Source organism: Artemia franciscana, chromosome 15, assembly GCF_032884065.1.
Source record: "Artemia franciscana chromosome 15, ASM3288406v1, whole genome shotgun sequence".
Lineage (NCBI taxonomy): Eukaryota > Metazoa > Arthropoda > Branchiopoda > Anostraca > Artemiidae > Artemia > Artemia franciscana.
Genome location: NC_088877.1, coordinates 3,636,357 through 3,658,856, shown reverse-complemented (window position 1 = coordinate 3,658,856; position 22,500 = coordinate 3,636,357). Strand labels below are relative to the sequence as shown.

At 34.4% G+C, this 22,500-nt stretch overlaps 1 protein-coding gene across 1 annotated transcript in view; it reads right to left on the bottom strand.

The window, feature by feature from the left end:
• The window catches only part of LOC136036717 (cleavage stimulation factor subunit 1-like), a gene marked incomplete in the record, with an annotated part of 58,742 nt that overhangs the window by 19,169 nt on the left and 17,073 nt on the right, over positions 1-22,500 (bottom strand). The window contains 3 exon segments of the mRNA XM_065719059.1: positions 4,608-4,768; positions 7,213-7,434; positions 9,724-9,923. Coding sequence (XP_065575131.1) covers positions 4,608-4,768; positions 7,213-7,434; positions 9,724-9,923 — 583 coding nt within the window.

The window sequence follows — 22,500 nt, the reverse complement described above, 5'->3', positions numbered from 1 at the left end:
TTATTATAATTATTTATTATAATATTTTACAAATAATTATAATTGTAATAAATTACAATTTTTTTTTTTTTTTTTTTTTTTTTTTTTTTTTTTTTTTTTTTTTTTTTTTTTTTTTTAATACGGTCGACGAGCGTCTTCAGGGAATTAACTTCTGTACAATCATCATCAAATCAAAAAAATGTTTAAAACAGTTTTGCCAAAGACAGGCATTAGTTAGTACATCGTTCGGGTTCATAGTTAATTCCTATTAAATTGAAATAAATATGGAATAAATTGCAATTTCCACCAAGAACACACTTAAAGTCTTTGAAACTTAATTATGTATAATTTCAAGTTTTGCTGAATTTCTAATGAAATCCCCGCATGTATTAAAAAGTTCAAAAACAATTTATTTTCAGAAAAACTGGCTACATTTCATATTTAAATATAAAGCATGGCCTAAACACATTAAAGTTGGGCTTAATGTATTTTTAAGTTAATCCATCGTTTAGGTTCACAGTTAATTCCTATTACATTTGAAATAAATACGGAATAGATTGCAATTTCCACCAAGCACAATTAAAGTCCTTGAAACTGAATTATGTACAATTTCAAGTTCCGCTGAACTTTTAATCAATCCCCACATTTATTATAAAGTTCAAAAACGATTTACTTTCAGAAAAAAAACTACACTTCATAATTAAATATTAAGCATGGCCTAAATACATTACAGTTGGGTTCAAATAGTCCAAGTTTGCACACACGACAGGTATCCTATGAATTTGATTGGATTTTAAAAAAATAATAGGCTTACATATGCTTCTATGATTATAATGACTAGAGAGTGACTATAATAATGACTATGACTATAATAGGCTCCTATAATGATATTAGGCCAACATATGCTCCTATGAATATAGGCTACTATAAATATAATGACTATAAAATACTATAATAACGACTATAATAAAATGAGCATAAAATGACAATGACTATAATAGGCTCCTTTGAATTTGAGAGGATTTTAATAAAGATAATAGGCTTAACATTATAAATATATGCTGAAAAAAGGAGATAATTCAACAATTTTTAGGGATTTCCTGACAAGTTTCAATCTGTAGTAAGTTTTGTGTATTATAAACATCCAACCACCAATGTTCAACCATTTAAAGTTCACACAGTTAAAACATTTGATTGTACCTATCTGAATGAAATCCTTTAAACAAGCATAGAATATTTGAAATACATAATATTCTATATAATACATAGTTCGTTTTGTAAAATACATAGAATATATATATATATATACAAAAACAAAACATTGAATCTAAAAAAAAGTAATATTTTAATTTTTGAATTAAGCATCCCACCGAGCGTAACCGATATATAATATTAACAATCTCCCTAGTGTTATTAAATATAATATATAATACCTCCATATTATTCATACAATATAATGTTACCAATGCCTCAATGCAAGTGGGATCACTTAGGAGTTTATTTCCTTGTAGCAGTTCTTTTAAGGAATAAGGAAAACAGAATTTAAGAGCTACTAATTTAATACCTTTGTATACCCTTAAACGGTTCCTTGACGTTCCTCCGTTAACACTTTAATGTAGACGAGTAGTTTTTCAAAAGAGACCGATGAATGTAACCTAGGGTTTTAAAGCAATTAAATAAAAAAAAACAAGTTTTTTTAAATGAAAGTAAGGAGCGACATTAAAACTTAAAACGAACAGAAATTACTCCGTATATGAAAGGGGCTTTTCCTTCTCACCCCACAGCTCTTTACGCTAAAGTTTGACTCTTTCTCTTAACTCTACATTTTAAAACAGTAAAAAAAACTTTAGCGTAAAGAGCGGGGCGTTGAGAAGGAAAACGATAGCGTAAAGAGCGGGGCGTTGAGAAGGAAAACGAGAAGGATACGACTATATATAAGTGTTATGTAAGAAGTGGAATAAAAGAGCTCTCCGTCCTTGTTATTAAAAGCTTTGCAAATACCTTCTTATCCTCCCATCTCAGGCCTCAAATTCCAGAATAACTACGGATCTACTAATCCTGTCGCCTTCGTTTCTGAAAGAAAGAATAAGTCTTTCTTGCTTTCTTAACGTGAAATATATTTGTTTTAGTTTAGTGAATTCGTAAGATTTTTTTTTTCATTACTCCGTAATGAAATTTTTATTTTTTTAGTAATTTAATAATAATTACTCCGCATAGTTTTTTTTATTACTCCATTGGTTAATAGTTGTTTCAATCAGGAAATAATTCAAGCAAAATTATACGGACCCCTTGAAATCTCAGACCCTTGAAAAGCAGAATTAAATGAACAGCCATTGTCTCTCGTCAGATTTGGCTAGGGTTGAAAAAACTGTTTTAGTATATGACCCAATGGCAAGAACTTGTAGCGCCCTCTACAATGGTTGATTCGTTTTTCTTACCCCGAAAAGCCATAACATGAAAAATCAAGCAGAAATGAAGCAAACTCCTATCTACGGGCCTCCTAACCATTTAGGATGAAATAGTCAGTTGCAACATTATATGAAGGATAGGTTTCTGCTTCAATTCATGAAAATTTTAGCTTCAATTCATGCGGCTATAAAGAATTTTCCCAGCCCCTGAAAATTGATCCTAGAAGATTTGAGGATGTTCTTTGACTGTCTTTTGAAGATATATGCCCTTCGAAGCTATACTTGCCCTTGAAACCAAGTTCGTATCCAGAGGGGTCAGGGGTTTGAAAACCCCCCTCCCCGAATGTCTGTCCGACTCATAAAAACGTTAGAAAAATGAATATAAACAAACATTTTATGCGTTCGTTAGTCTTTTACCCCCCCCCCCCAAAAAAAAAAACCTGGATACGACCCAGCTTGAATCTATATTTGTTAGCGTGTAGTTTGAAACAGAACAACAAACTTACTGAAAAATACTCAAGTAATGTCCAAAATGGATCCATGAAACTATGTTTATTCATTTTTTTGTCTGTACTGCGGAAAAGACCATTTACCTTACAGAAACACATTAAAGGAATATTAAAATGATTTCCAGCGATAAGGGACAGTAGCTATATGCGTTCTTGAGGCTACATTAACGCTTTATTTGTAGATATTTACTGTGAAAATATCAATTTTCTTAAAACATAAGGAAATATATTAAAGGACATTCCAGGTAAAATGGGTAAAAGAGTATTCTAGATACTAAAGGGTCAAATGGTATCCTGACATTGAGGGACCTCATTGGTAACATGGTTATGTCAACTAATAGAAATGAGACAAAAAAAATTTCAGTTAAAAGAGAAATAATGCACTTTTGACTGACTTTTAGGCAATATTTAAGCAATTTTTTGCGGAGTTAAGGTTATTTGGCCTGAAAATCTATCTTGATGTTCAACTGTTCTCGTACGTCAATACCAATGAAGATCAAAAATATTTGCCCCTTTTCCCCAAAATAAAAACAAATTATGTACACCCCCCCCTCCCCAAATAAAAAAGAACTGAATTTTTAGACTTAAGCCCCCAGCCATAAGACAAAACAAGGTAGAATTTCTAAAAATTTATACAAAATTCGTCTCTTTTTAATGAAACCTACTAACTGTATGTGAACTCACTCGCGTTCAGCCTATAACACCACACGATTATTTAGCTGGAGCTTAATGACTTGCTGGGAGTTACGGACAATTATAAATTATACATGAAAGTATATTTTCTTCGAACTTCCATTTTAAGACCAACTTAATGCATACAGTTTCTAATTGTCAAATGAATGTTTTCTGTCAGGTTAAATAAAATATTACAAATTGGTTGGAAACCGTCAGGGAAACTTTGAAAACAAAACGAGTTCAATGGTGGATATTTTTATTTTAATTTAATATCTTACTTATTACATACGATTTTTTTTCTTTTAAAACCTTTTGGTTTTCAAAAAATGATACTTTATAAGCAGAATGAAGAACAGCGAATAATCAATAAATATTTACGATAAAAAAGGTAATAGAAGGAAATAGCCAAAAAACACACATTCAAAAAAAAATTACCCCAAACAAGAACTATCTTTTCCCTCTCTTGAGAAAGCAAAAAACCAAACAAAAACTATAAAACTTTTAAAACATAGAGGAGATAAAAACCTTAACTAAAAGAGCAAAGATCTTACTTCACGAATGTTTAGTTGAGACTGATAACGAGAGTGATGACCGAACTATTTATGCAAATTAATATTACTATCATAACCTTATTGAAAAATTACTTTTCAACCAGAAAAAACGCGCTTTATATCGGAGTAACCGGACTTAACATTTACATCAAGACCGAAAAAAAGCTAGGCCGAAAAAAGCTAATAGCCAAAAGTGACGACAATGTACATCGGAGTAACTGGACTTAACATTTACATCAAGACCGAAAAAAGACTAGGCCGAAAAAATCAAATAGCCAAAAGTGACGACAATGTACATCGGAATAACCAGACAACATTTACATCAAGACCGAAAAAAAGACTAGGCCGGAAAAAGCTAATAGTCAAAAGTGACGACAATGTACATCGGAGTAACCGGACTTAACGTTTACATCAAGACCGAAAAAAGACTAGGCCGAAAAAAAGACTGGGCGAAAAAAAAATGCTAGGCCGAAAAAAGCACATACTTGACAGATGTGATTGGTTCAGTATGATAAGATTGAGGAACTGGGCATGCGAAACAGCTCGTTGTTGCCACATCATGCATGCGAATTGTTGGATGCTCAACTCCGACAACTAGAAAATCTCCAGAGGGATGGTAAGACATACAGTTAATTGGAAAAACATCCTGAAAGGAAAAAAAGATCAATTTGACTTTTTCTCCTAACTCTACATTTTAAAACAGTAAAAAACTTTAGCGTAAAGAGCGGGGCGTTGAGAAGGAAAAGCCCCTTTCATATACGGAGTAATTTCTGTTCGTTTTAAGTTTTAATGTCGCTCCTTGCTTTCATTTAAAAAACTTGTTTTTTTTTTATTTAATTTCTGAACGTTTTTGAATCAATGCATGTTTTGATTTTGGCTCTCCGCAGAGGAATAATTAAAACGAAATTTGTATATTCATTTTTTTTGCTAAATGGCTTTCTCATAATTTTGATTGAATGATTTTGAGAAAAAAAAGAGCGGGAGAGGAAGCCTAGTTGCCCTCCGATTTTCGGTTAATTAAAAAGGCAACTAGAACTTTTATTTTTTTTACGAACCTTTTTTATAAGTAAAAGATATACGTAACTTATAAATTAGAACTTTTGTATTCTCATGTTTTTATTACATATATGAGGGGGTTCGCCACCTCGTCAGTACCTCGCTCTTTACACTAAAGCTTAAATTTTGTCCCAATTCATAAAGAATGACCCCTGAATCACAAAAGCCGCAGAATAAATAGTTGAAATTACTAAAAATACTTTAGCGTAAAGAGCGAGGTATTGGGAGGAGGTGAGCCCCTCATATGGGTAATAATTTCTGTTCGTTTTAAGTTTAAATGCTGCTGCTTACTTCCAGCTGAAAAAAAACTTTTTCATATTTATTTTTTCATTGTTTTTTAAGTAATGCTAGTAAACCCTGCGCTCCCTTCATGGAAATTTTCTTCCCCCATGACAAATTCCTCGATGGAAAGTTCCCCCAGCCTATCCCTCTCTTCTCAACCCCTGCCTCCAACCAAAAAATCCTCTTGAAAACGCCTGTACACTTCCCAATGACCATTACTATATGTAAGCACTGGTCGAAGTTTTGAACTTGTAACCCCTCCCACGGGGACTGTGGGGGAGTAAGTCGTCCCCAAAGACATAGTTATAAGGTTTTTCGACTACTCTGAATAAAATGGCTATCTCAGAATTTTGATCCGTTGACTTCGGTAAAATAATTAGCGTGGGAGGGGGCCTAGGTGCCCTCCAATTTTTTTGGTCACTTAAAAAGGGGACTAGAACTTTTCATTTCCGTTAGAATGAGCCCTCTCGTAACATTCTAGGACAACTGGGTCGATACGATCACCCCTGGGAAAAAAAACAAACAAAAAACAAAAAAAAACAAAAAAACAAACAAATAAACACGCATCCGTGATCTGCCTTCTGGCAAAAAATATAAAATTCCACATTTTTGTAGATAGGAGCTTGAAACTTCTACAGTAGGGTTCTCTGATACGCTGAATCTGATGGTGCGATTTTCGATAAGGTTCTATGACTTTTAGGGGGTGTTTCCCCCTATTTTCTAAAATAACGCAAATTTTCTCAGGCTCGTAACTTTTGATGGGTAAGACTAAAGTTGATGAAACTTATATATTTAAAATCAGCATTAAAAAATCAGCGATTCTTTTGATGTAGCTATTCGTACCAAAATTCCATTTTTTAGAGTTTTGGTTACTATTGAGCCGGGTCGCTCCTTACTACAGTTCGTTACCACGAACTGTTTGATTGGGAAAAAAAGTTCGCTGGATTTCTATAGTTTTTCATGGCCTTAAATGGTCTACGTTGCATTTGCATTACACTATATTTTTGATGACACTCCGCGTGGCGTAAAACTGGGGCGTATGTTTTTTTTGGGGGGGGGACACTCCATATATGGTAAAATTTGCGAAAAGACAATGTCCGTGTATTTTTTACTGTTTTAATCATTCCTAAATTTAAAAAATAAAAATGTGGATTTTCTTCAAGCTTTTTCTGTTTTTGTCAGAATTTTTAGGCCTTCCCGTCGATTCTTTAATGGATTTCTTATAAGGTTCTATAGCCAATTCCCTATATGGTTTTAAAATGATTCACACGAAATTGCATAGTATAGAGACTCTCAATACGATATTTATGAAGGCTCTACACACGATGTAATGCCTTATGATAATATATACTGTATATATTCCTAAATATCGTATACTATAAAAAAAAACGAATTAATATACAAGCACAAGAAAATTTTGCCCTTTGAAAGCAGTTTTTTTTTAGTTTTAGCAATTTTTTTTTATTTTAGAAAGTACTTTCTGCTTATTTTTTTGCATAGCATTTATACTTTTTCTCATCTTTTTATGTATATTTTAATTTGTTTAAGCTACTCGTAATTTTCTTATTGATAAAGGCTTCGGGATGTGAAAGAAAAATTTTTAGACTCTATTCATGTTTGTACAAAAAAAAAGTTCGCATTTTTCCTTTCAAAGTTCACTGTCTAACTAAAAAAATTTCGCTCATTTCATTTTATTATACACTTAAAAATGAAGCTGATTAGATTGTCACTAAAACAAGCTATAAAACTCACATATATAGTTTTTGACGACTTTCTTAGCGAGACTTTTGTGTAGTCAAAAAACTTGACCGTCATATCTAAGGATCCTGATGTGATAATAGGTTCTCTGGGGTGAAATTCTAGCGCAGACACTTCATCCGTGTGATCTATAATAGTCCGTATAACCGGATGCTCTTCTCGCTCCATTACAACGGTCTCTTTGGCTCTTGCCACCATACGATCCACATCCATAATCTAAATAAGTAGTAGTAGTAGTAGAGCAATTTTATTGAAAATAATAGAAACACAAAATCGAAAAGAAAAGAAGAACGAGGACAATTAACAGCCAGTGAAAAAATTTAAAATTACGGAAATATTTCGGTCAAGATCTCTGCTTGACCGTCCTCAGTGCAGAATATACTGATAAAAAAAAAAAAAAAAAAAAAAACTTGAAACAAAACACAAAACTAAAATATCATGACCCTTTCTCAGTAATGGTGAAAGGGTAACAATTGCCCTTTCACCGTTACTGAGAAAGGGTCATCAGAATCCAAGATATTTTCCCTGAATCCCAGAAAAATATTAAATTACCAACATCCCAAACTAGCTTTCTCCAAATTACCCATTTATTTCAGTCACAGAGATAGGTATAAAAACGTTGGTATCACTTTTATTCTTCATTTGACTGCGTCAAAGCTTTACCTCACAATGTATCATTATGGTTTTTCACCTTTTTGTCATTATTTGACTTTTTTCAGACTTTATTTTCCTTTTCAATTTATTTTTTGCATTTCCAACATTCTCTGTTTTTTTTAAGTTCTATCTTTATTATATTTTTTAACATTGATATACGCTAGCATATTGAATCCACTCCCCATCTCCTTACTTATTATTGTTATTGTATTAGTCTACTGTACCAAAACACGTGTTCAACTTCTGACGCTCTATTATTCATATTCAGTTTTGTATTTTGACTCTATTTTATTTGATTTTAAGCTTTTAACTAGCTTCATCGTCTTATCTTAATGTTAACTAGCTGTTAACTACCTAGTTAATGGGGGCGCTTCGCGCCCCCCCAAGCCCCCCCCCCCCCGCGCGCGTAAGTCGTTACGCGCCATATTAGTTACGCGCCATTGTAGTTGTGTCCCTGTGTCCCACCTGTGAATATATATATATATATATATATATATATATATATATATATATATATATATATATATATATATATGTATATATATATATATATATATATATATGTATATATATATATATATATATATATATATATATATATATATATATATATATATATATATGTGTGTGTGTGTGTGTGTGTTTTTAACTGCGTAAAACTTGCGAATATACAACATTCTTCGCTGTCCCATTATCTGTACATATAAATAGATTGTCAGGTTTACCGACTCTTGAACATGCAACATATAATTGTCCATGGGAAAAACAATCCGTATTCAGATCTATACCTCATTATTCTAATGATTGCCCTTGAGCTTTGTTGATGGGGATTGCTAATCAAACATTCCCTGTGTCCCCATCGTCATTTATATACCCCCCCCCTGAGCCCCCCCCCCCAGCGTCCCCTTTGTAGTTGTGTCCCTGTGTCCCAGTCGTCATTTATAGTCGACAAACATGACGTCAGTCGACACACAAACATGACGTCAGTCGACACACGTCCCAGTCGTCATTTGCGTCCCGGTGTATTTTTTTTTTCTTTTTCAGTTTTTAGTTTTTTTTAGTTTTTTTTATTAGTTTTTAATTTTTTTTTCTTTTTAGTTTTTTTTGTAGTTTTTACCTTTTTTTAGTTTTTTTTTTCTTTTGTAGTTTTTAGTTTTTTACCTTTTTTTAGTTTTTTAGCTTTTTAGTTTTTTTAGTATTTTCTTTTTAGTTTTTTTTTTATTCCCTGTGTCCCAGTCTATATATACATTCGTTTTTGAATTGGTATATGATGAAATAATTTTTTGTTTTTTTCCTTTTTTTCTTTTTAGTTTTTTTTTTGGTTTTTACCTTTTTTTTCTAGCTTTTTTAGTTTTTTTCTTTTTTCTTTTTGTTTTTTTTTAGTTTTTTAGCTTTTTTAGTTTTTTTGGTATTTTCTTTTTAGTTTTTGTTTGTAGTTTTTACCTTTTTTAGTTTGTTTTCTTCTTTTGTATTAATGCTAAAGCCAAGGTTCGAAACTTGAACCTCTCGGACCTAGAACCTGGAACATAACGCTTTACCAACGCAGCTACTTCGGCTTGAATACATTCGTTTTTGAATTGGTATATGATGAAATAATTCAGACGTCATATGCGGACAGACAGACAGACACACAAACAAACAGCTTATTTTTATATATAGATAGATTACTGATTCATTGTGTACTAATTAATAACGCTTGTGTACTTCAACATGATTTCCATGGCAGACATTCAGGTATTTTAGGTCTAGAATCAATTTGTGAAAATTAAAAGAAACAAATAGAAATGTAAAAAATAAAACAAAATATAGGGGTCGAAACCTAAATTTTTAAAATATTCAATAAAATCAAACCTTAATAGAAGTATCAGCAGATCCACTAGCAACTAATTGTCCATCACAGCTAAAAGCCAAATATCGACCAGGTCCTTTATGTTGTACCGAATATACACAGTCATACATTGCTGGCTCGGGGGCTATGGTGGCGATGTCCCCTTCAAATTCCATGTCTAAACCAGGCCCCAGGGCGGTTTCACTTTCGGCTCTTTTCGATTCTACAAAAAAAGAATAATAACAATAATGGCAATAAAAAAAAATGGCTTCCCACCCGGTGACTCATTTGCAAATGGCGGGAATTGTAAACTTTCTTGGTTCGCAGTCTGTTTTTTCTAATTCGTAGGTTTTTTGATTGTTTTTAGTTTTTTCATTAGCTGCAAACGTTGATGCGAAATATGCACATTTTTACCACTATTAGCAGTAAATTTTGGGGGGCAGGGGGGATCAGCCCCCTGGCTGAATGACGCCGCCTTATATTTTTACATTTTTGTTTTGAGATTTCTATTATACAACTAGACTCCGGCGCCAAGCAGGTAAGGGATGCTCAGTGGCGGTGGGGGCAAAAATAGCAGTAGCATCACGCCGCTGGCAGGATCATTGTTGACGGCAAACATTTTTGTTTTGATCAGTTTTTTTCAAATCCCAGCTTTAATGTACATCAGATTCGTGTCTTTTCACAAGTTAAAAACTTCGTAAGTCGCTAGCTGGACGCTGGTCTTCTTCGTTATTCATCAACAGAAGTAGAAATCTGGTCGAAACGAAATAGCTGTGGCATTTCAAAACCCATGCATAATAGTTGAAATATCTAACAGCTATGTATTCCTAACAAAATTAATTATCAAAATTAGTAGTATTTCTTTTCATCGAGCAATCGTCACGATCAAGAAGAAGTGTCACCATTTACATCACAACTGTATTGGTAGGAAAATCTTTCCCCTTAGGTTTCATACCATCAAACATCCAGAAGGGATTTGGAAGGTATATCCCCTTTCAATCCAGATTGTTTCGATAATGACCGATTTGTGCTCTTAGATACAGACCAACCAAATATTTTTTAGCCCATAAAGCTGCTGGAAAATTGCCAAGCTCATCAGAGGCTCTAACTCCAGCCCCATCCCTACCTGCACTGTCATCCTCTCACCCAATGCTTTCAGTGAGCCCTGTGATTTTGCAGCCACTGTGAAATAGAATAGTCACACTGGAACAAGTACAACCATATCCCAGCACCATCAAGAAAACAAAATAACTCAAAAAAGAAAGGAGGGCGGAAGAAAAGTGCTCACTAATACATCGGTGAAGGCCAAGATTGATTGAAGATACAAGGATGGCAAAGGTGAAGTGGAAAAGAAAAAACTGAAGCACCAAAAGCAAGAAAAATAAAGATGCTGGCTGTGAAGAGCTATGGTGAGAAGACAGCACTGAGGGTGAAAATGAAACTGAAAGGTTCAGACAGTGACTTTTTTATGACAAAAAAGTAAGAAGGACAAAGAAGCTGGCTGATATCAACTTTTGATGGCAACTCAGACACTCAGTTCTCCTGGGTAAGATAGTGAAATGGATGAGAACTTAATTTTGATTTGGGTTGCAGTTGGCAACGTTGTAAAAGTCACCTATGAGGGCCTTTAGGGAGAGGGTAGAACCTACTGCAGAGGTCAGTGTGATGACTATGAGTACTGAGAGAGGTAATGTGTGAAAGCAGCCAGAACAGCCAGATCGCATCTACTGCAAGAAAGAAGACTTAGGTTAAAAACCACCTAGTACTGGGGCAGTGTGCGATCTTGAACACATATTTTGACTAAAATATATCCTCCCTAAAACAAGGACAGCAGGTTCTTAATCTTGAAACTGATGTAGACAGTTTGGATTGGGTGACTACAATCTTACAGCCAAGCCTATTTAAATATAATTATTCTTTTCCAAAGCACACATCGGTGGTTGAATCTGTCCATGATTGAGTTACTTCAAATTGAAGATCCTTTGTTCAAGATTGCGCAGAAGTCTATTCTCCAAGATTAGCAAAGTTGCAATTGTAATTATGTCTCTATTATTAGCTGTCTGTGCATTTAAAATAGTTACTATTGTATATGGCCGAAATATTCTAACTATTGAAATACTTATTCAAAAAATTTAGACATATTTAGGAGAGAAAAATTAATTATTCAGGTGGTACAACAGATATAACTGTTGGGATGGTGATTAGGGAGACCTGCATTTGTAGTTTCCTTCCCATTCATTTCTGTCGATGTCAGAAATAGATCCCCCTCCTGTAATTAAACAACCCTATTCTGCTCCTAGTTATTATACCACCAGTGGTTTTATGACAATAAGGAAACACATTAATTATCCTTGATGTTAAATTCATAATTTAAGGCTAATGGTCTTTTTTGTTCCCGCCCAATTTCTGAAACAGATTCTAAGAATCTTAATAACGCCACTGCTAGTATCTATTCGATAGCAAACTCGTTTATGAGACTTGACAAAAACATAAACAAGTGGGAGAAAAAAACAAAAGATGTTTGTTTAGCAAAAGCACGTTAGATTCTACGGAGATTAATTTAAATGAACAGGTTATGTAAAAGAAAATATACCCACTGCTGAGCTAAAAATAGTGTTTTCTTTTGCACATCAATTTAAAGGGTAATCCTATATTTTTTCGCTCAGAGATTTTGATTCGATGTGCATTGAATGCAAATGGTAGAACTTGTACGAAAAGTAGACAAATCTTTCATTTTCGAGATGGGTGTCTGTTTTGAAATGTAAAGCGTGAACTCTCCCAAACCTCAACCGAGACCGAGTCCGTTTGGAAATGAAAATTGTTTGGCTATTGGGAGAACCCTTGGGTATTGAGAATTGCAAGAAGTTAGCCAGGTGGGTGAAACACCCACCTGGCTATTTTCTTTTAATCTTCAGTTCTCGAAGTCCACCAGTCCCCAAACTTAAACCTCGTCATGTTACTTCTGAATTCCTTTTTACAAATTGTGATGAAAATGAAATAAATGAAATAATTATGTGTATGAAATAACAATCCTGTGGAGTAGATGAAGTATCGTTAAAGCAACAAAAACAATTGTTATTTCTATTTTGACTCATCGGATTAATTTATCACTTGAAGAGGGAACTTTTCCAGAAAGACTTAAATTAGCCTGAGTGCTACCCCTTCACAAAGGGAAGTCAAAAAATGAACCGAGTAATTACCGATCCATTTCTATTTTACCTTTTTTTCGAAGATTTATGAGAAAGTAGTCCATGAAAGAATGTATGATTACCTCCAGGAGTAGAATCTTCTGTGCGATACCCAACTTGGCTTTCGCAAAGGACTTTCTACGGATATGCACCAGCTATCTGGAATTCAATCCCCTTGGAAATCCGGAACTCAAATAACCTTACTACCTTCAAGCGAGCAGTGAAGGGTCGTTCCAGAAATACTGTTTAGGTTTGAATATCATGCGGTCCTCCTCTTTTCGATCTTTTCTTTTATTTTCTTTATTTTCTTTTCTTTCTCTTCGTCACTCCCCTTTTTTCTCTTTTTTTCTTTTTTGATAAATCCAGTTGATCAGTTGTTTCTGTTAGTTGATTGTTTAATTATTGTTTAGTGAAGTTTCTGCCCTAGTCAAGCACTTTTGTGCTTTCCTGGCAGATTATGTACATGGAATTATGGGTTTTTATTTAAATATATATGATTGATTTGAAATTGAAGAATTCCTGCGAACAAAACTCTAACACAGCTTGCATCAAACAATAAGTGCGTAATTGGTAATTTGATGTGTGTGTGTAGACTTGTTCCTGTGTTTGCGTACGTTTGTGTTTTTGTGCTCCTCAATCTCATCCTGCTAAATAACTAAGAAGACTAATCCGCCATTCCATCATAAATTTACTATGAAAAAGTAGCACATAAACAGAATTGATGGAAATAAAACTAATTTATTGGGAAGATAACAAGAGGAAAAGTTTGTGTAAAACGAAAAACTCAATGCATACCCGTACTAATGAACTTATTTTGGAAGAAATATAGCCTCTCAGGCGCATACGGGTTAAAGCACATAAAAAAGAATTGTTATTGAAATAGAAGAAAAGCGATAACAGTAAAAAGTTTGGGATTTCCCAAAAGGAATTTAAAAACCCTTGTCCATCGTATCTGCCCCCATTAAAATACAACAACGAAAACAAACAGTCCGCACATGCAAAAGTAAACTACCCAAAGAAAAAGGATGAATGTTTGAGAGGTTTTTCACTCTCAGAAATCATATACCTCAGGTGGCTAGTACCAAGCATGGCAGAAGTGTGCCAAGCATAGCGGAACTGTGAGAACAGTACTAAGAGTGAATGATCTGTGCCAAGCATGACATAAGTATCCCAAGCATGGCAGATGTCTGCTAAGTCTGATACAAGATCGTGATTTCATAGCAATCTGGGAATGTACATTATACAATTAGGCTAGTGAGTTAAGTAATTGAAAATTAAAGAGCCATTTGAAACAGACGGACAGAAAATAAAATCCTTCAATGATCTAAATGTGAAACGGTCAAACATTACTGTCTATGCATAATTGACTGAAAATGAAGAGAAATAAAAATAAATAATTATACCAAACATAAAAGAAATGGGTACTGCTATATACAAATAATTAAATCCTAAACGATTAAAAATTAAAATGAGTGCTAAAGTTAAACCAAAAAGGACACAAATTACTGCCCATAGGAGTTCGACTAGAGTTCCGTTCTAACCGTAAACCAAAATAAAAAATTGTCGCTAAATAGAATCTGTAAACCTTAATTGTTGATGTTTCCTGTAATTAGTATATTAAACACTAAATAATTATACATTACACATTCAGTTCATTTTCAATATCTTTCCAGTCACCTTGATTTTTATAGTGTTTTTTTTTGTCAGTATTTTGGAATTAATAAGATGAAAGCTATTTTCCTTGTAATAAGATTAGGGCATTAACGTTATTTTGTGTTAGGGCGAGATGCACAAGATTTCGGAAAGAAACTTAAAGACGCTTTAATTAAATACCAAAAATGAACGAATTGTACAGAAAACGTAATAATTGTAGGAAAAACTATAAAAATCACAAATACTAAGCCCAAGTAACATACAAGAAATTTATAAGAAAAAAACTAAAATTGTTTGTATTAAATGTATTTAATATACTTCAGACCAGATAAGAAACTTCATTATTTTTGGACATTGACGAAGAATGAGACAGAAATTTATGGAGGAAAAAATAATTTTCCTTGCCAATATTTTTTAACACATTTTTTTTTATCAAACACGAAGATTTATCTATTCCAAATCAGACCAAATTATTTCTTCAAAATCACTGTTTTCATGCATTGAGTTCCTGGTAAATTCACTGTTCTCCCCCGATCCCTTCTGTGCGTTTTTTTTCTTGCTGTTCACTTCAACTCGACTCAACCTTCTTTTTTTTCCTCTTTTTATTTCTTGAGACAAGCTTGAGTCCTTCGGTTGGTGGGCTGTTGTACATTTTACAGACACAGGTTCTCTGATTTCCATATTCCTTGCAACCCTTGAGTCTAAAATTTCAGGAAGTAAGGATTCATTCCAGAAGGCTTCAAGCTTCGGAAATATTTTTTCCCAGTAGTCTTTCGATCGGTGAACTGTAATTATTTCCCAATCCTCAATAGAGTTATAAACTATTAAGTGGCATACCATTTTATCCAGTATCTCGAGTTGGCCTTGTATCTGGGCGAAATACCTGTGATTTTTTTTTAGCTGAAGACCTTCACTGGATAATTCAAGAAAAAATGCTTTAACTAAATTTTTTGACTGGGCCACATCATAAATGGTTTTGAACTCTGGTATATTATGCACCGTTTTTATCTCTATAGGTGTGCCATTAGGGAGCAGCCCATCTACAGATGCAGCAAGATACTGATACTGTGGATGCACACTGAGTCCTATTTGATCTCCCTTTACGACTTTTAAGTTGAATTTGTTTTCATATGCTTCTAGTGCCACTACTTCTAAATCTAAGCCCTTTTTCATTAGGGCAGAGCAGAATCTAGGTCCCAAGTTTCGAATTTGCTTAACAATTGGGGCAACTCTGGTGCTGTTTTTTCTGGTTGCAATTCTGTGGAAGTAACTACTAGTTATTCTCTTAGATCTTTCTTCAACCCAAGTGTCATTTTTGGATTGGCCCTTGGTAATGTTGAACAAAAAGCTTATACTGGCAAAATCCAATTTTAAATTCTCGTCAGTATATTTTTGTATGGCCAAATTCATTTCATCAGAAGTCATGTCTGGCTTATTGCAATTTGGTCCATAGTCACGATTACCAAAGTTATAGTTTCTATTTTTTAACTTAGCAACGTGTTTTCCTCCAAGAGCACTATAATAACTGGTCAAATTACGTTTAGATATTACACGGAGTTTAGCCGTTTTATTACAATATTTTTTTGTTACGCTAGAAGGACTAAGCCCAAAAATATTTTTCCAAGCTAATTGATGCCATTTTGGACCTGAATTATAAGCAAGACTTGCTCCATGAACTCTTGCATGATATGAACCTCGTTTAGACCGGCTTATTTGCTTTCCTCCGATGAATTTAGCAACAACTGACATGTAGCTTTCAGCTAAGTTTGTAGTTGCGTCATTTCGAAGCTGCTCTGCTTTTCGACACACAATATCGACCTCTGTCATAACATCTTCAAACACGTGCAGGGGAAAATTATTCCACCGATCTTCTATTTTACTATTCACGGTCAATTCAGCAATCTTAGGACATCCAGAATCACATTTTGTGTGGTTTCCGAAAACATGGTACGGACCTCTTTTTAACAAGATTTTCAATTCTTCTGCTGTTCCATTATTTTCAGAATTTATTTTTATCGCACCCCTTAAATTTTTTGTCAGTTGCTGGATAATTCCTCGGGGAAGACATTTTGTGTACAAACCTTTTATATTTTTGCACAAATTATATAGATGGGCTGTATAGTTTTTTGTGACGTGATTTGCACATTCATGTTTCCGTATGTTGGAACCGTAGGAAACACTTTGTTTTAGCTTATAAAAAACACTGGAATCACCGTCACCGATAAACTCTAAAAACTGTAATCTGTGCATCTCCTCACTGGAACGAAAGCCTTCAACTAGAATATCTGTTTCCATGCTCCTTGAATTTCCGTTATAATTCAGAAAGCAGAAATGATCTTTGGGAATTACTTTGGCGTTTGCAGAAGAAAAACATATATAACAGTATTTATTTTTTATGCCAACATATAACAGTTTTTTCGTAAATGCATCTATGATAACTGCAACACATCCTTTGGCCGAATAATCGTGTCCTTTGCTACGCTTATTCCAGCCTCCATCACATATCACTTTTGTCCAGTATGAGTCCTCCTTATACCTATCATCATGAATGGCTGATTTTAAGGCCTCTCGTCCATTTTCTAGCAAAATTTCCGATAAACTATTCATCCAAGCATTACCAAGCTGCCTTTCAATACGGGAATAAACTATTCGTGACATTGGTTTCACTCCAAGCACCCCGAAGAATTCACACAGTGTAGAATACCCTCCTCCACTACCCATGGCTCCCCAAACAGCCTTCGAATTCAAGCAGCCTTTAAGACTTGATTTTTTTTCGGAAAAAGCAACCTGTGTCTGGTCCGTAAAACTTGAAAGATATTCTTTTACGCTTGTTGCTGGACATTCTGGTTCACCTTTAATCCTCTTTTCCCAGTTACACTTATTACACTTAACTTTCAGTTCAGTTTTCAGGCCTTTCTTTTCTAATTGCTTTATAATCAATTTTCCGTGATCGCAACTGATTTTGTGTCTGAATGCTGAAATTACTTCAGCAAGGAAATACTTTAGATTCACAATGCAGTTTCCATCTGGAATTCCAGATAAGTCTATCTCAGTATTCGTATCGGGGCAATCAACACCGTAAGAACCACTACCGTTTCCCAATTTATTTGAATCGTCTATGAGAGGATTTGCTGAAAATTCTTCTGAAATTTTCGATCCATTTGACAAATTATCTTTATCTTGTTCTCCAAGCAGCACCTTTCTAAAAAAAATGAAAAGAACCATAGAAAAACAAAACAGCGACCCGGCTCAATAGTAAACGAAAGTCTAAAAAACGAAATTTTGATACTAATAAATACGTCAAAAGAATCGGATTTTAATTAAATTTAGTCCTACCCATCAAAAGATAAGAGCCTGAGAAAATTTGTCTTATTTTGGAAAAAAGGGGGAAACACGCCCTAAAAGTCATAGAATTGTTTTGCCAGAAGACTGATCAAGGGTGCGTGTTTATTTGTTTTTTGTTTTCTTTTTCCCAGGGGTGATTGTATCGACCCATTGGTCCTAGGGTGTCGCAAGAGGGCTCATTTTAATGAAAATGAAAAGTTCCAGTGCCCTTTTTAAGCGACCAAAAATTGGAGGGCACCTCCCACTTTCATTTTTTTTCTCAAAGTCAGCAGATCAAAATTTTGAGATAGCCATTTTCTTAAGCATAGTCAAAAAACATAATAAGATGTCTTTGGGGACGACTTACTCCCCCATAGTTCCCGGGGGAGGGGCTACAAGTTATAAACTTTGATCAGTGTTTACCTTGACCTGATGCCCACTTAAATGGACAATCTGTCTTGGCTTTTTCTACAATTGGCCATGACTTGACTTTTCCCACAACTATTCCTTTTAATTAAAAGTCAACGGTTGAGGGGTTTTGGCTGAGGGGGGGGGGTAGAGGGGAGGGAGCTACGTTGAAGGATCTTTACTTAGAGGAATTTGTCACGGGGGAAAAGAAATTCAATGAAGGGGCATAGGATTTTCTAGCATTATTAAAAAAACACTGAAAAAATAATAATGAAGAAGTTTTTCAACTGAAAGTAAGGAGCAGCATTAAAACATAAAACGAACAGAAATTATTACGCATATGAGGGGTTCATCTCCTCCTAAATACCTCGCTCTTTCCGTTAAAGTAATTTCAACTATATATTCTACGGACTTGGTGATTCTAGGGTCATTCTTAAAGAACCGGGAGAAAATTTAAGCTTTAGTGTAAAGAGCGAGGTATTGACGAAAGGGCAAACCCCCTCATATATGTAATACAAATATACAAAGTTCTAGGTGCTTTTATAAGTTACCAAAAATTGGAGGGCAACTAGACCTCCTCCCCCACCCCATTTTCTTCAAAATCGTCAGAACGAAAATATGAGAAAGCCATTTAGACAAAAAAAGATATGCAAATTTCGTTGTGCGGTTAGCCAAATCAAAACATGCATTAATTTAAAAACGTTCAGAAATTACATAAAAAAAACAGTAAGGAGCGTCATTAAAACTTAAAACGAACAGAAATTATTCCGTATATGAAAGGGGTAGTCCCCTCCTCAACGCCTCGCTCTTTACGCTAAAGTTTCTTATTGTTTTAAAAAGTATAGTTGTGAGAAAGAGTCAAACTTTAGCGTAGAGAGCGGGACATTGAGGGACTACCCCCTTTCATAAACGGAATAATTTTTGTTCGTTTTAATGTCGCTCCTTACATGCAGTTAAAAAAAACTTGTTTTTTTTTATTTAATGGACAAGAGGGAATGAAACTTGTATATGTAATTTTTACTTACCGGTATTTTAAATTCAGCCACCTTTTGTTGATAATTTTCTTCCTCATATCTCAAATGTCTTATTGACTTCAGTTGACAAGTCAACTAATCAGAGACACAATGCCTTGGAGGCGTAATGCCTAAAATTGGATAAGAATCCCGCCTTTTTTTCTATTGGCTGATGAACAACGCTATTAAGCCGGAAACAGGGGTAAAATAAGTAAAAAGTAAGCACATTTTGAAATTGTATTTTTCTGATTTTGCTTTCAAACTATTTATGATAGACATCAGAAATTTTCTGTAATGGTTGTAGATTATAAAATCTACATATGATCCAAAATTCTACCCTCTGGAGCCAACTTCATACCTTCTAGCAAGAAAAATGTTGAAAATTAAAAATAATTTTTTGCACCGTTAAAAATAAAAATATAACAATTCTGCAACCAACATTTTTTTTTAAATACTGGCAGGATGAACTAAAAAAAAAATCTACTGTCATTTCCCATCCACTAAATTTTTATTCACCAAACTAAAATAACTTGATTTCTTTTTTTTGCACAATAGGTAAAGCATATACAGAAAAAGTGAAACCAACATTTTTTTCCTTTTTAACTCGAGAGTCATCAAAAAAAAAATCAGTTCAAAATCACCAAAATCGCAGAAGTTATTCATGATTTTCTATCATAGGAGAAATAGCATTGGACACAAATTAAGACCATTAGCCTTAACAGTTAGAAACGTGAGAATTTTCATAACCTATCGTTTCAAATAACGCTCCTATGTCTCGGAACCAAAACCTCCGTATTTATACAAACACCTGCCTATTCCAAGGACTCAAGGAACATTGATTCTTTGCTATACCAAGGTGTCTTGAAAAAGAAAGTTCCTTAAATCTCAAGTTCCTACCTGGAATGTAATCTGGTGTCTGTTCGAAAGACAATTGTCTATTTAATGGATGTGCTACCAAAACTAGTACTGAATAAAAACTCACCCTGGAAACACAAGGAATTCTCGCAAACTATTTGCGTGCGCACTTGTTTGTTTAATTTTGAAAACCGCACCTGATATCTACACAGAGAAATTAAAATCCTTAACCACACGAGGAAAGAAAACCTCCAACATTACGGTTAATGCAACAAAGAACTGGCTCAAATTAATTCAAAGTCCACGGAACGCCAACGCTCCGATCGACGACGACTTGTTACGACCGATTCAGTCTTGAAGAATGAACCGCTAAAGCTTTATCAACAAAAGAGGTTATCACTATGTTATTATTGGTGGGGCGATGGTCTAAACCGTACCTAAGATACTCATCATTTTCGGTGGGTTTCCTGTGAAATCTGAGGCCAAATCTAATCTCCTGCAGATAAGAACATGAAGAAAGGGAAGATTTTGCTTGCTTTCCAAATCCAAGCCACTCAGGTATAATAGGTAACCATAAGGCAGATGAAATAGCCAAAAATGCTTTAAACATTGACCAGCCAAGTGGGAGACCAATCCCCATTAGAGATATTTACCGCTGGAGATTTACAGAGGTACTGATAATTAATAAGAATCCTACCCCATCACCTTTCCCAAGTAAGCACCTTTCCAAGATATATCATCGGATTCGGTCAGGTTCAAATGGGCTAAATTTTCAGGCATTTTCATATCAGATTCCTAATTCAAGTGGCGAAGTTCCCTCGTCCCCCCTTTGCAGGTCATGTAATCTTAAGAATGAAACAATAGATCACTGCCTATTTGAATGTAATATGCTGACGTCTGCACAGTATACCCTGCGACGTAAAATGGTAGAATGCTTCAAACACCACAAAATTCCACCAACAGCCAAGAGTCTTGCTGACCATACTCTCCCGCAGAGCACAGAGATCAATATATACTCTCTTATAATTCAACTGCTGGTATCAAAAGATATACTTCAAGAAATCTGAGCAGATACAAATCATACAAGACAAACCAGCTCCATAGCTCTGTCGATCTCACAGAGTGAGCCAAAAGGAAAAGGGCTAAATAGTATCAACTGAAAAGCCCGTCTGCTGAATAAGAAGAAGAAGAACTCGGATTATAATTTCAATGGAAAATTTTTTTTGTTTCAAATTATAGATTTAACATCAGAATCTAGAAATTCTGAGTAGGGATACTCATCTCTGAACGTTTTCCAAACGGTCAATTAGTCGTCAACGTGTCTAGCATATAACTGTAAGTTATCAAATGGTTGGAGAACAGTCTTGTTCTCTATACGGTGAGAGAAAATGTCACTTAAAGATGATGCTAATCGTGAACGCCTTAGAATAATACACTTTTGCTTCAATGTTCTATTCGTGAAGAAAAGATAAGTATAACACAAACACAAAAAAAATATATATCAAAAGCGTCCTCTCTAACTAAAGTGGTAAACTCATTTACAGTCAAAACATTCTGAGGAACGGGCATCAGTATAGGCTATAGAATGCCAATAAAAGGGAAGCGATATCAAGAATTAAAGTTTAGTATCTCGTGAAACACAAGATGGTTTAATCTTATCCACGGATACTTTAGTGTTTCTTATTGCATAAGCATTTTTAAGAGCAACTGAATTCACTGACAAAGAACAACAAAACTCTAAATACTGGTCAAGTATCATTCAACTTATTGCACTGGCGAGCAAGTTGTGAAATCATAAAGCTAATTAAGAAACTCGTCAGAGTTTCGACAGCTAAGGTGAGCTTAAACATCAATGTCATTATGCTGAATAATAAGATTGGGCTCGGACAGTATTCATCAATGGTGCCTTACCCAAAAAGAAGAGCTAAATTCAAACATAAATAAGGGCGAAGATATTTCCATTATGAAAAAAAGAAACTAGACAGAAATAAATAAATTATTATCATTAATTTCATTGCTTCATAATATTCAAATGTATTGTCGCATTGACTTTGAAGATTGCAAAATTTAAAAAATGTTAAAAGTAACTTAGAATGTTCTACTAGTGCACGAAACTCTACTCAGTCATTAAATAAATTAATTGGCCGTGGGAGTGAACATACTGATGCTAAAGCCGCTACAGTGCAAAATAGGACTATGTTTTTATCCTGAGTCCACTCATACTTTCATCTAACAACACAGTTTGAAAGCTATGGGGTGCTGCAATTATGGGATATAACTATGATGCCAAAATGGCACATGAAACCTTACGTTTTCCCCTGTGGCTTGGTTTTGTCATGGAAAAAAGGTTGGCCTATCA